At 44.6% G+C, this 15,196-nt stretch overlaps 1 protein-coding gene across 9 annotated transcripts in view; it reads left to right on the forward strand.

Annotated features, from left to right (window-relative positions):
* The window catches only part of SIRT5 (sirtuin 5), a 28,374-nt gene extending 15,632 nt beyond the window's left edge, over positions 1–12,742 (forward strand). For all 9 annotated transcript variants that reach the window (XM_082664829.1, XM_082664833.1, XM_082664831.1 and 6 more), the window contains 3 exons: positions 1,269–1,392; positions 3,058–3,173; positions 12,277–12,742. In XM_082664829.1, the coding sequence (XP_082520955.1) occupies positions 1,269–1,392; positions 3,058–3,173; positions 12,277–12,352 (316 nt within the window). In that variant the 3' untranslated portion in view covers positions 12,353–12,742. The remainder of the gene's footprint in view (positions 1–1,268; positions 1,393–3,057; positions 3,174–12,276) is intronic.
* The last annotated feature ends 2,454 nt before the right edge of the window (positions 12,743–15,196 follow it).

The raw sequence follows: 15,196 nt of genomic DNA on the forward strand, positions 1-15,196 counted from the left end.
TGAACCAAGCCAGGCTTAAGAGAAGTGCTTCTGTCTCGTCTCCCTTTCTCCTGTGTGTTATGGCGGGATCATTTCAGGTGTGAAAGTTTCAGCAGCTGTTATGTGGTAGACACTTAGCAGTGTACACGAGGCGTAGAGGCTGGCATCCCGGGACTAACTGGTCCATAAGCCTCGGCTGCTACCCTCTCTGTCCTCCTCCTAATCTTCAGAGTTATCAATCCAGGGTCACGGAGGCAGGAGGAGGTCTTGCAAAGGTGAAGTTGTAGGGCCAAATAGAATTTTTGTAGAGTAACAACAACAAAAAACTTGTATGTCAGTTTTTCAAAACTAGACATTAAAATAGCGCTTCCAAAAGTGTTTCTCAGAGCACTAGATCCATGTGAAGTTATAGGCATTACTTGAAAAAAAAGATGTCATGTGCTCAAATAAATATGGAAGCGCTAGATTGAACGAAGTTAAAGTATGTTTCCTTTACTGCAGGACTAATCAGAGCACTGAATATGTGAAAGTACACTGTTACTCTCTAAAAAGCGATTATGTTAGTATTTCCCTGGTTGACTTAACCTTTTTTATTTTTCTTAATGAGGGTTTCCATTACTAAATTCAAAGTTTTGCTCTAAAAGAATGTTTTCATTACTAAATTTTGAAGTTTTGATCTGAAAGTTTTGATCTAAAAGAATCTTGAGTAGGAGATTAATATGATGAAAACGGTGTTTGGGGGAGATTATTTTAGAAGGTAAATTATAAGATGACCTGGGGTAGTAGCGAGTGAAAGATGAGAGATTTTTAGGAATTGACGCTGGAGAACTTGGCTAGAGACAGGGCAAGAGAGAGGTGAATCTGAGAGAAGAAAGAAGGAGGTCACTGATGAAATTAGCAAGCAGTTGACGTGTTAGAGGCAAACCTCAGCCCAGTACATTCCTCCTGGGCCTGGCTGACCGTGAGCACGACCGTGCCCATGACCGTGGGGAAGCGGCTGGGGAAGAGACAGCTGCTTAGAAGGAGAAGAGCGAGCCTGGCTGAAACGCCTCCACCAGCACGTCAACCCGGTGCATCCAGACAGAATAGAAACTTCATAAGGGCAGGTAGAACTACACCTTCAGGACAAGCTCATGTGGGCTGGAGGGAAGGGATGGGGGATAGGAAGGCTCAGAATGACCTACCTGGACAGACTGGCCCTGGTGCAGCTCCTGGCTGTCCCCGATCCACTTGGGCAGATCTTCCTGAGAGCAGGTCTTGGGGTTGGCTTAAGGATGACACTCTTCCAGGTGTGAAGAGGCAGCATGCGGGGGCCTGCTGCGACCTCACGTGGTGTGGTTTGGAGAAAACCTGGACCCTGCCATCCTGGAGGAGGCTGGCAGGGAGCTGGCCCTCTGTGACTTGTGTCTCGTGGTAGGTCATGCCCGTCCCTGATCCTCGGGAGGCTCTGAAACACCAGGCGGGGGGGTGGGGGTGGGGGTTGCTTCCTCGCTCCCTCCCCCTCTTTTCCTTCCTCCCTCTTCCCCTCCTTCTCCCTCTCTCCCCCTCCGCCCTCCCTTCCTTCCTTTTCTTAAGGGTGTGTTGAGAGTCGGGGGGTGCCCTACAGAAAAACTAAGAAACGGTGAATAAGATACGATCTCAAAATATGAAACTAGGGAAGACCATGTCTGGGGCTTCTCAAAGCCTTTCCCCCCAGAAGAGAAATAATGAAAAGAGCATGTTATTGGTTCTGATTTTGAAAGTAACACATGCTCGTTATTAAATTTGAGAAAATACAAAAAAGTATAAAATTATAAAGAAGACATTAGAGATCACCAATAATTCCACAATCCAAAAATAGTCCCTGTTAGCATTTTGGTGTGATCTCTTCTAGACCAGAGGGGAGCAAACTATGATGTACATTGTCTTGGGAACAAAGTTGTATTGGAGCATAGCCGTACCCTTCCTTCTATGTATTGCCTGTGGCTGCTGTCACACTATAATAGCAGAGTTGAGTCTTTGTGACAGACTGCATGGCCTGCAAAGCCTAAAAAATTTACTATCTGGCCCTTTACACAGAGTTGACCCACCCTGGTCTAGACCTCTGCTTATGTAGATGTAGACATATTCAAATTTGAAAGTGGGTTCATACTGTATGTCCTGCTTGGAAGCTGCTTTGTTCACATAGCAGTTCACTTAGCCTATTTCATGCCCGTACGTCCAAATCCACGTCACCTTTTAACAGGCTGCGTGGTGGTGTTCCTTTGTATGGATGTAAAAGGACATAGTTAACCAATCCTCTGCTGTTGGACACTTAGGCTGTTTCAGATTTTGATATTTTAAAACAATGCTATGATGAATGTCCTTAGATGTAACTCTTAGCAGGCTCTTCAAGTTATTTCCTGAGGGCAGATTTCCTGGAAGTGGAATTAATGGGACAAAGGGCATGCACATTTCAGATTCTCCTAACACATCTCTAAAAGCAGAAGCGGCCTCTCACGGGTGTGTGTTCATTCAGCCGGTATTTCTTGAGTGCGTCCCACTGTTGAATCTAGTATCAATGTGCTCGATAGACGGTTAAGCAAGGAAAGCTGGCTTGTAAAACTTGGTCTGGTCTCCCTGCTCTTGTAAAGAATGTTTATAAATATATATTCGTAGGGAAAAGCCTGAAAGAATATACATCAGAATGCGAACAGCGATAATCTTGGTAGAAGTAGGATTATGAATGACGTGTATGTGTTTTCTCTTTGTATTTTCTAACTTAAAAGGAACCTGGATTATTTGCATCTCTTCAAAGAGCAGAAGCAAAACTAAAACGAACCCCCTTTGGGTGACGATCGAGTCATTTCTTTGCCATTCTCTCCGTGTGTGCAGCTCTTGTCTTCGTATCGCGTGTCCTTCCCGAATTCTAGGGGTCAGCCAGAGGGGCGCCTCCTGCCTCCCTGTTTGTCCCTCAGACGCTCTCCACTTATCCCATTCAGCTTAGCTGTCCTCACACCCGCCACCACAAACTGGCCCAGGTTTCTGGTAGGTTTTCTGAAAAGCTGTTTCCTCTCCACGGTGTGGTCATTTGTCCGTTTCTGTTTGTTTGCTCTGTAGGTGGGAACTTCCTCCGTGGTCTACCCCGCCGCCATGTTTGCCCCCGAGGTGTCTGCCCGGGGGGTACCGGTGGCCGAATTTAACATAGAAGCCACCGTTGCAGCGAACAGATTCAGGTACCGGGATCACCAGGGTGGGAATGCACGCTATTGAGCGGGTTTGGACGTGCTCATCCAAGCAGATTTTGCTACTATTCTAATTTAAAAACACGGAGTTTGTGTTTTCTTATTTGGCCTATAGTTGCTTTGATGGAAGAAAACAAAGTATTAAACCTAGATGAAGGTAGCTGTGTCTTTTTACGGGAAGTTTGCCATAGGGCTTTTGTTTTTCACATTTTGAAAGTTCTTCCTTGATTCTTCAGACTTGATTTTTATTTGTATTTTTAAGCTAGATTTAGTGATGGCATTTAGAGGTAGGTCAGCCGAAGACTCGGCATGTCAGCCCAGGAGATACCCATGCGGAACTGCATCTCCCACGCTTCTCACCGTGGGGCTCCCTGGGCAAATTCCCCTTTGGTCTCACTGTCAAGAATATTTGTACTTGTGGCCGTATGGTGATACTGATCCTGTTTCCCAAATTTGTGTGCAAAGTGTAGATTATCGCAGTATTCGTTTGTCGTCTCATTCTAGGTTCCATTTTATGTCTTCACCTTTGTTCTGCTTTTTTTCACCCCTGCTTTTCTCTCTTCATTTTTAATGTACTTTATATATTCTTGTCAGTCTGTTTAATTCCTTTCCAGAATAAGGTAGACTATAAACTAATAAATAAATATGAATAAATAAAAGAAAACTTCACTGAAGCTTCTTGTCACTACTTTAGTCAGTGGTTTTTACCTCAGGTTTTAAAAATCTGATGACCCAGGAGATTCTGGTGTAATTGGTGTGAGGTGTAGCCTGAGCCCCATGACTTTTATAAGCTTTCTAGGTAATTCTAATGTGCAGCCAGGATGAGAACCAATGCTCTTTTTCATTGGAATAAAATTGTGTCACAGACAGTATGGAAACACTCAGATATAATCCTCTTCAGGTGAGTGAGCTGACTTTCTTCCTAGACTTCTCCAGGTCTTTTTAGTCAGCTACAGCCTATGTGCTTAGACCATAGTTCTTCATTTGTGTGTAAGAGGTGGGAACTAGGAAGGCGCCTTTTAAGTTTATTTATTTAATTTATTTATTTTTGGCTGTGTTGGGTCTTTGTTGTTGTAGGCAGTCTTTCTCTAATTGTGTCGACGGGCTTCTCATTGAGGTGGCCTCTCCCGTTGTGGAGCACAGGCTCCAGGCACACAGGCTTCAGCAGCTGTGGCACGCGGGCTCAGCAGTTGTGGCTCACGGGCTCCAGAGCGCGGGCTCAGCAGCCGTGGCACACGGCCTAGCCACTCCGCGGCATGTGGGATCCTCCCGGACCAGGGCTCGAACCCGTGTCCCCTGCACTGGCAGGTGGACTCCCAACCACTGCACCACCAGGGAAACCCCAGGAAGGCACCTTTTAAAACATTGCCTTCTGTGTGAAACTTATACTCTGAAAATGACAGAATGCTGCTGGAAGAAATACAGAAGACCTAAGTATATGGAAGGACAAAGCTGAAAAGAGTCCAGAAAATAAACCTCATGTTTATAGTCAATTGATTTTTGAAAAGGGTATGAAGACAAATCAGAAAGGGAAAGAAGAATCTTTTTAACAAGTGGTGCTGGAACAGCTGGATAGCCACCTGCAAAAGAATGAAATTGGACCCCTTAATTACACCATAAACAAAAGTGGATCACAGACCTAAATGTAAGAGCTAAAACTATAAATTTCTTAAAATGTAGGAGTAAATCTTTGTGACCTTAAGTTAGTCAAAGCCTCCTTGATATGACATCAAAAGCACAAGTAGCATAAGAAAAATGGAGAAATTGAACTTCATCAAAGTTAAAGCTTCTGTGCTTCAGTGGACACCACCACTAAAATGAAAAAGACAGTCCACAGAGTGGGAGAAAATATTGGCAAGTCTAATATTTTAAAGGAACTGGTATCCAGAGTATATAAAGAACGCTCACAACTCAATAATGAAAAGACGAATAACCCAATTAAAAAGTGGGCCAAAGATTTGAACAGATACTTCTCCAGATATATATATACATGGTCAATAGGCATATTGAAAAGATGCTGAGCATCATTAATCATTAGGGAAATGCAAAACCACAACCAGATACCACTTAACCACTAGCATGGCTATAATTTAAAGAATGGAGAATCCCAAGTGTTGGCGAAGAAACTGGACCCCTCCTACATCGCTGGTGGGAATGTAAAATGATTCAGCTGCTTTGGAAAAGAGTATGGTGGTTCCTCAAAAGAGTACATACACAGTTGACATATAACCCAGCATTCTACTCCTAGGTATGTGGTGAAGAGAAATGAAAATACATGTCTACACAGAAATGTGTACATGAATGTTTATAGTAGCATGGATCATAATAAAAAATGGAAACAACCCACATGTCCTTTAACTGATGAATGGATAAACAAAACTTGTTATCTATACAGTGGAACGTTATTCAGCCGTAAAAAGAATGAAGTACTGATACATGCTACAACATGGATGACGCTTGGAAACATTGTATTTAGTGAAAGAAGCCAGGCACACAAGATCACATATTGTATGATTCTGTTTTATACGAAATATCCGGAATAGGCAAATCAGCAGAGACGGAAGGTAGATTAGTGGTTGTCTAGGGTTGGGGTAGGGAGGAATGGGGAGTAACCAACTGCTAATGGGTGCAGGTTTACTTTGGGATGATGAAAAGGTTCTAAAGATGCTTGTGGCGATGGTTGTACAGTTCTGTGAATATACTAAAAAACCTGTTAAATTATACCTTTTAAATGAGTGGATTGTATGCGAATTACATCTCAATAAAGTTGTTCTATTAAAAAAGTTATTGTCTTCTAACCTATCCACTAAAATATTGGTACATTGTGGCACTTACGTGTAGCACCTGGGCCACTTAGCATCATCAAAAGTAACATCGCAGCCAGGTAACCCAAGCCTCTTGTCTGCTTGGAAGAGCATCAGAACGCTCCCAGGTGGGGACAGGGTAAATTTTCTGAAGCAGGAAATGTGGTTCATCCCCAAATTCTATTTTTATTCTAATGTGGCTTATTTTCAGTCAGTTGCTCTCCAGCTCATCTCTAATAAGTGCACAGAAAAGTACACGTCATTGTAGAAAAGTAAAATGCAGATAGGGAAAAAGAAGAAAATAAAACTCGAGTGTTTCCACAGCCCAAGATAAGAGTTGGCCTCTGCCTTTCACGCTCAGGACTGACCAGCAAGGACTGGGCATCCATCGTGTTGGTCTTCATGTGAAAGGAAATGGAACTTGGTGGTTTTCCACGCAAGTTAAGAAGAGGTTCTTGGCACGTACCAATGATATCACTTCATAAGTTGGGCCTCCTCAAGCCGCAGACCTGCTGCAGCTGCTACTCTTCTTCAACCAGAATTCTTCAGCGTCACGTCCTGAAAACCTGCCGTGTCTCTGTTTAGACAAACAGGCTACTTGCTAGTCAGAGACTTGGATCGGATTTGGACAGCACCGACCACAAGCACCACGAGAACAGATGCTCGTGGGCTCCTTTGGGAGCCGAGACTCTCTGTACCACGGAGTCTGGGAATTTTCCCAGATGAATATAACTGACCAGTGAAGCCAGCAATGCTTTTGTCTAGGCGTCACCGAAGCTGACATTTAGAAGAGGCCTGGGTGATCATCTTCTCATCCTACTCAGTGTTTCAAATGGGGAACCAAGCCCAGGGTGATTAAGAGGCTTGTTTAAACACGCAGCTCAACAAAAGCAGAAATTTCTCACATCTTATGTGTAACAGATGTTGGCTGAACTTTAGTTAGGTCAAGGGGTGGGCAAACTGCTGCCTGTAGGCCAAATGCACCCACCATGCTTTTTGTAAATAAAGTTTTATTGGAACCTAGCCACCGCCACATGTTCCTGTATTGTCTGTGGCTGCCGTTGAACTTCAACAGCGGAAGTGAGGAGTTGCAGCAGAGACCGTCAGGCCTGCAAAGGTGAAAAGATTTACTCTCTGGCTCTTTACAGAAAGCAAATTGCCAACCCCTGCTCTAGGTTAATAAGAAAAATGAAAATTGGAATGATACCTCCTTTTAACCTGATTTTCTTCGTTATCTAAATAGATAGTGGGAATGCTGCCTCTGTTTTAAACTTGGATCTCACAAGACTCCTTCGACCTTGTACAAGTTGTTTGGATTCTTTGCCCCAATTCTAATTTAGAGTCTAAGTCGAGTAGAATTTACCTCCCACTGAAATGTATTAATATTTTCAAGGTGTTAATTTAATTAGTTCCAGTTTTTTTTGTTTTCTTTCCCTGTCCCAGATGGTTGTCTTAGATGATTTCTGAAAAACCGTTACACTAGGCATTTTCAGATTTAGGCTTCAAGCTGTTACTCATTCCCAGAGGTCCTTGGCAAGTAAGGGTCTGCGTGCATTTGTTGAGGCGGAAGTGGGATTTGTGCTCCCGAGACGCTGGTGTGCAGGGCTCTCCAAGCACCCTGGCCCTCCACGCCCTGCGACCACCTGTTGTTCCTCTTTGCATTTCTCTAAACTTTGGAATTTAGTCAAAGCCCATAATTGTTTATTTAGCACCTACTATGTACTAGGCACTGCTCTGGGTGCTTAGGGTAGGATATATTAGTAAACGATACACAAACCCTACCGTGTGAAGATGGCATTCTAGCGGTGGAGGCAAACAGTACACAATAGGGATAATAAGTGCGCAGATTCTGTGGCCTATGACAAGTGGGGATTAGGCCGTGGGAAAAGCAGAGGTAGAGCTGGGGGGAGCAGGTGGGTCGCAGGACTCAGTGGGTGGGTGGGGGGAGCCTCACTGAGAAGAGGCCTGAGCAGACTTGGAGGAGGGGAAGGAGTTAGCTAAAGAGGTGTCTGGGCTGAGAGCTTTCCAGATGCCGGGACCAGCTGGAGCAAAGGCCCCAAGGGGAAAGCAAGCCTGGGCGGTTTGAGGGGCAGCAGGGAGGCCAGCATGCTTGGAGAGGAAGGAGCAGGGAGGCGCTCCAGGAGAGGTAGAGGGGTCGGTACGGTGAGGAAGTGACCTGTGTGCTGGGCAGGTGCTCCCAGAAGAAGCTCACTGCAGGTGGAGTTGAGAAGTCTCAGGAATTCTTAGCTAGAAGATGGTTTTATCGCTTGTCTTATTTATGTATTTACTCCTCAAGAGTATAAAGAGGTTAGTTCTTTTAATTTACAGCTGATCACATTTGATAGGGAAGGCCCGTGCTCTCCCAGGCAAAGGGGCCCTGTGGTCTGTTAACCAAAAAAGTCACTTAAAGCAAGAATATAATAAAAAAGGACACGTAAGTATTTCATTTTCATTTAAAGCATAAATGTGCATTCATTTGCCTTTTTTTTTCTGATAGAGCCAAAGGCCTTTTCGTTAGTGGGAATCTACTGACTGGAGCTCACCTTTCTTGCATAAATCATATTCATAATCCTCCTGGTGTTCCCCAAATTTCCCTGAGGAGAAAAATCACCTGAGCCTTTATTTTATAAAACAAAACAGATAACCAAGAAAATCAGACCCCAAGGCGCCGGTCTGGACTTTCTGAGTCAGAATAGCCAGCGCAAGAGGGCTGTTTATTTGTATATTTAACGAGTGACCTAGGTGATTCTTATCATCAGGAAATCTTGGAAAACACTGGAATACAACTCCTGGTTTAGATATTTTTCTGTTTATTTGTGTTTTTGGGGGGGCCACGCTGCGAGGCTTGCAGGAACTTAGTTCCCCCACCAGGGGTTGAACCCATGCCCTCGGCAGTGAAAGCACAGCGTCCTAACCACTGGACCACCAGAGAATTCCCTGTTTTTTCTTTTTTTAAGTGGAGAAATAACATACAAAAAAACTTTGAAGCATTTTACCCTCATCTTGTCCACCTACATCTAATTTGACAGAATTGTTTTTAATAACATGTTATGTCTTTCCAAAGCATTCAGCTCATTTTCCTAGAAATAATCCTCTTTTAATAGCTATATTTTTGCATTAATTAAATTTTTAATTAAATTGGATCATTACATTAACCAATAAAAGTGGCATGAACATATTCTGGGCGAAACACAGTGGTCTTGGTTATCCTACAATGGGAGGGATGAGGGGAGAGGCACCGGGCTGCTAGAACAGGGGTCTTCAAACACCTTTGTTCTTGTACCCCATTTACACTTTTTTTTTTTTTTTTTGCGGCACGTGGGCCTGTCACTGCCGTGGCCTCTCCCGTTGCGGAGCACGGGCTCCGGACGCACAGGTTCAGTGGCCATGGTTCACGGGCCCAGCCGCTCCGCGGCATGTGGGATCTTCCCGGACCGGGGCACGAACCCGTGTCCCCTGCATCGGCAGGCGGACTCTCAACCACTGCACCACCAGGAAGCCCCCCCGTTTACATGTTTAAACTTGACATCTAAAATTTATCAAAATCATTGAAAAAGATGTGATTCCGAATTACTGGAAATAAAATACCGACATTTAAAAATAAAACTGCCATTATCCTAAACTGCCATTTAAATGTATCCAGTCAAATCGAAATGTCACAACTGCTTGATACCCACGTCATCCATTTACAGAATAAATATACAAGCCCTTTTTAACAATGAGAACCTTCACATTTTTTCTTTTTCTCTTTGAACTGGTATTCCCATCCTACTTCTACCTTAGAAATTTATATTAATGTATTTTTATGCTTGAAAATCTTTTGTTGACTATCCTATTATATTCTGCTGTAAAATATATGAGTTACTGAACTATTTTCAAGTTAAAACTTAAAAATTGTTCCATTGAAAAATTCTTGTAGATGGAATTATCACTGCAGTAATTTATAGTACTAAGTTGTTGAAAACAACAAATGATACATTTTGATTAATAATTCCATAAAAGTAGAACTATGGGAAATGCATCTCTTAATAGATGCATGGGGCATGAGTTTTTTGAATTAGTTCGGGTATCCATGGCTGAGTATTACGCATTGTTAGAAGGAGACGGAGTTCATGTTGTTGTAGCCCAGTCGGCCTGTGGTCACAGGAAACCTGTATTCTGAGAAGATCAGGTTTCCTGACCCACTGCAGTGAGCGAGACCCCAGAGGAGCCGCGGGGCATGTCCCCAAACAAAGGAAAAGATGGAGTTATTATAGGATTTGGAAGGAGGGTTGAGTTCAGGTAAAGTTTAAATGAAGCAGTTTTTGATAGACTCAGCAACTAGCAGGGCTGTGGGTGTGGAGAGGGGTCAGATCTTCTCTGGCTGCAAAGTGGCCGCAAGGTCCTGTTTCCTTGAAGGTAGATGTGGAACCCTGGTCCCAGACATCCCTTACCTGGAGCTCTGCACCTGGGTTGGAAGTAAGGCTGCTTCTCGGAGGCTTAGGTCCTCCAGATGCAGGATATTTCATTCTTTACTGCCGTCATACTGGTAGTGTATGATTTTAGAGGACAGAATTCCTACTCAGTGAGTAACAAAGCAGTGGTCGCTCAAAGAAGGGAGTTGTTATGATACTGTGCAGCTTGTCCTGGGGGAAAAAAATTGTGTTTCTTGCTAGCTTTGCAGCTGGCTGTATCTGTGTCTCTAACTCCAGTCTGAGGGATGGCAGGGAAGATTTTTACTGGCCGAGCTAAATTTTGCCTTTTCAATGTCCAATGTCAATTGTAATTCTTTGTTTTTGCTTTTTTAAAAAAATATTTATTTACTTGGTTGCACCGGGCCTTAGTTGCAGCAGGCGGGCTCCTTAGTTGTGGCACATGGTCTCCTTAGTTGTGGCAGGCAGGCTCCTTAGTTGCAGCTTGTGGGCTCCTTAGTTGCAGCATGCATGTGGGATTTAGTTCCCTGATGAGGGATCGAACCCAGGCCCCATGAATTGGGAGCGCAGGGTCTTATCCACAGGGAAGTCCCAGTTTTTGCTTTTTATAGATGAAAGTACTGAGAAACCTGGGCTTCATAAACCCTGGGCGTGAAAGGAATTTCATTATGGCATCGCCACTCAGATTTTGGACCTCCTTCCAAGTTATATGCTGAAATACCCATAGTAATCTTGAATCACGTTTAGTGATCTGTTCATTGACAACTCTATAAGACCCTCTTTCAATTTTACTGAAAGCAAGGATGAAACGGCCCTGCTCGCATGTGTTAGCCGGCCTTTAGAAACCGTTTGTTTTCTCAGATCCACACCGATATTTCAGACATCCCTTTCTTTTCACGTTCTGGGATAAGGCGCCATTGTAAGGTTTGGGATGGATGAGGTGAGCTGCAGCTTGCTTTGGTAAATAGGGAGGAGGGTGAATGTGGAAAGGGGCACAAGGAAGAACATGTGGAAGCTGAGGCTCTCCGTGCCTGGCTGTGCTTCTCGGAAAGTCCTCAAGGGACTGTGCTGGGGCGGAGCTTTTTAGTGGCCAGTGTTCCACATGCTGCCAGTGGTAGAAGGATCAGAGAGGCCGTTTGGTCGGGGATGTCCGTTCGTGGCACAGAGAACAGAGTATTCAAGGGCTAAGGCACTCATGATTTGTGTTGTATCAAGAATAAGTAATATGACCAAATGCTTTTTTCATTTTTAACTGCGCTCAGTTGATTTTCTTATTAACGATACACTAGAATTAGTTGGGTATTTTTTCCCCCTGTCCTAAGTGTTTTCCCTTGAAGGAAGCAGAAGTCGTTGGTTTTTCTTCTTTTCTCTCCCTCCTCTTTCGTGATCTTTCTCTTTTTCCTACTTTCTGAGTGCAAGTCAGGGCTAGTCGCGAGTTCCAGTGGACGGCTGCAGAGGCCTGTGGCCTCAGGTAAGGTCCTTACGGTCCACATGGCGCATGAGGCTCTTTTTTTCTCGTCCTTATTACCCGTCAGTAAGATTTTGTAAAACTTACAATATGTCAGTTATGAGTTTGGCAAAGCAATCACAAAATACAACCATGTCTCCCCTTCTTCCTTAAAAGAAAATCCTTATTTATAGCACCTAAATTCTAAGCAATTGCTTTCCCAAATTCCCTTGGTGACAGGGGCCAACCCATAGTGAAGTGTCTGCATTTGGAGTTTTCAGAAACTAGATGAAAAAACTGGGCACAGAAACGCATAAGACCGCATTTGTGAGAATGTGAATTTTACTCTGGTTGTAACTAAGAAAGTTGACTTGCTGAAGCAGAATGTTCATCTTGCTCCTAACTCTGCTGTGTTCGTCCTGCTATTTCAGGTTTCATTTCCAGGGGCCATGTGGGACGACGCTTCCTGAAGCCCTTGCGCCTCATGAAACTGAAACTGTTTCTTAATTGCCCTGAGGAAGGAAGAAATCACAGTGCATCTATAAGTACCAGGCCACCAACAGGAGAAACAGTCTTGTGGATGGTGAGCTGAATACTGAAAGGTCTGAATGTATCTTCTGGAAGCCAAACTGCTGATAAGTGATGGGACTTAGAGGAAATAGTAGTAAACGTGTTTAGAAGGAGAAGTCACAGAACTTCTCAAGTCAATTCACGTTATCTGGTTTGAACTAAACATAAGATACCTCTGATGTGCTTGGTTGGTTACCGGGAGGGAAACAACTTTGTAATTAGATTGTCTAAAAAAAGTAATTTTTTTTTTTGCTATTTGGGTAGAGGGGTAAAACCCTGGTATTTCTGATTTTTGTGCAAGGTTTGGTGGAAAATAAAATCCCTTTCTACAGCAGGTAATTGACTGTATAAAGGTGTTACCCCAAGAGATATCTTTGTTGGGGACTTTCTCTTGTCAATGTTTATCTTGTTTGGCTGCCTAACCTCAGTTCCAGGGGGATAGCTTTCAACAAGAATTCAGGCAAGGAAGGAAGAGAAATTAGCAGTAAGGTAGAAAATCAGGATGAGAAAAAAGAATAATGCAAATATATGGACTCCAAGGACAAACACAGCTGCCTAAAATTTAGCACTGGGCTTCCGAGCGGACAAGGAGGAAAGGGAGAGGTGATGGTTGGTCGTTCCTCAATATTATAAACACAGAAGGACATTTCTCACTATCATCAACACACGCTTCCCCCGACGCTGAATTTTGAAGGGAGTTTTTCCCGTGGGACTTGAAAGTTTTATGCTCATACTACCTCTGCGTAAAGTAGGAAGAATACAGCCCTCTCCTCAAGTCCCACCATCTCATGCAGCTCCCAGGGATGCCTGCTACCGGCAAGGCAAGCATCAGAGGCCTGACGGAGGAGCGGCCGTCAGTAAACAGCGCATGAAGGTCGTACATAACTAGCTCCCTTGGATCAGGTGGGCTCCCTGGGTGATTATGCAGCTGGTCCATATCATCCCCACCCACCCCTTACAAAATTGCATTTAATATTACACCCTTGGCGTTTGTAGAAGTAGATGACAAGATGCCGTGACATAAAACTTTGTACTGCATTTGCAAGTCACGCCTTTTAATAAATCCCAAGTATCCTTTGCATGGGCAAGAGGGGCGCCCATAACCCACAGGGAGTCTGAAAGATCAGCCAGGCACCCTGAGGGCTCCCATCAGATGCTTTTACGTGGGTGGGTCAAAGCACGCACACTGACGGGACTTGTAATACTTATAATGCAGGTTTTGTACATAAAATACCATCATTCACTTCTAGCAGGTTTGTTGTAGGGCTTCTCAAAAGTGTACTGTATACAATTCCCTAGTGTTAGCAGTGATGGAAGTCAGAACACTGTTTCAGGGAGTCGGACTATATTTTTAATTCGTAATTTCTGTCTGACCAAGATCCAGATATTTCAGAACTGTTCTTTGCAACTCCCTTCCTACTAGGTTGTTGGTACCAGTAGCTGTTTTTGTTTCTGTTTTGTCAATTTTGTTCATGTTTTGGTCTTGTTTTTAAACTAGGAATTGCTTCCAAATCAGAGCAGAGGAAAAGCGAATTGAAAATACTCCACAGTTTATGTGCGGTAGGATTATTCAATTCAATTCAATATTTACTGAACATCTGCCGTATGACAGACATTAGAAATACAGTGCTTAGAGAGAGATGGACCGTCCCTCAAGGAGTTCACAAAGACTGGGTTGGGACAATTGTCATATGAACTGGTAAACAGCGTGGAAGCTATAGTTACAGAAATTTGTTCAAGATTCAGAGAATGCAATTAGAGATGAGCAGAGTGGGGATGGGGTCGATCTTAAGGTGCTTGAAGTCTTTAAGAGGAAGTCAGCCTGGGTGGGAGTTTCTGAAGGTATAAATAGGAGTTCCAAGGGCAGAGTGTGTGTCACTAGAGCATGTCCAAATGCAAGGTAAATAAGAAATAGCTTGGTTTGTTCAGAGAAAGATGAATCTTTTGCTATCGTATAATGGGTGGGAGAAGATAAACACAAAGGTCATGAAGGGCCACGTATGCTAGGAAATGAAATAAGTATACTTGGGGCGGGGGCGGGGGCATAAATATACACAGTAGGGGGGGTTGCGTCACTAAGTGACGGTAGGATGGGCAGACACCATGCAAGGTCCTGGGGTTACAGCAGGGAACCGGGGAGGGGGGTCCCCGCTCTCAGTGAGCTCACGTTCTAACGGGAGAGTCAGACAACAAGCTGTTAAGGCGAGGAGTCAGTGATGGACACAGAACAGGCAGTGGCCGAGGGCTGGTGGTCAGGGATGCCCGTGAGAGGGCGGCCGAGGTCGCCACGCCCACGTTTGGTGCTGAGGATCGATTTAAATCCGAGTCTGTCGACCTTGTCTCTCGTCGGCGACAACAGGGCTGAAAGGCATGGGGTCCTGCCGCTATAGCGCACTTCTTCCTTTTGAAACTGCACTGCTGTGGGGAGTGCGGAAAGCCGAATTATCGACCAAGCGGATCTCGGAGCTAAAAAAGGCGGAGATAGGGCGACTGGGGCTTGTGGTCACCGGAGGCGGGACCTGCGAGCCCACCCCAAGGAGCGCGAGGACCCAGCCAACCCTGCACCCGGCATCCCCGCCAAGGAGGCAGCAGGATGTATCTTTCCTGCCTAGAAACCACGGCCACCTGCCCTCGCAGTCGTGAGCGAGGAGGGAGCCGCGAGGCCTCCTGCGCGCAGCCCCGGAGCCGGGCGGAAGGGAAGGGCCCCCAGCTTTCCTCAGGCCACGCCCGTCCCCGCTCTGCGCATGCGCCTCTGCATAGCTCAATGGGGCCTCGGAACCT

Source organism: Grampus griseus, assembly GCF_964374135.1.
Source record: "Grampus griseus genome assembly, chromosome: 10".
In the NCBI taxonomy this organism is placed as follows: domain Eukaryota; kingdom Metazoa; phylum Chordata; class Mammalia; order Artiodactyla; family Delphinidae; genus Grampus; species Grampus griseus.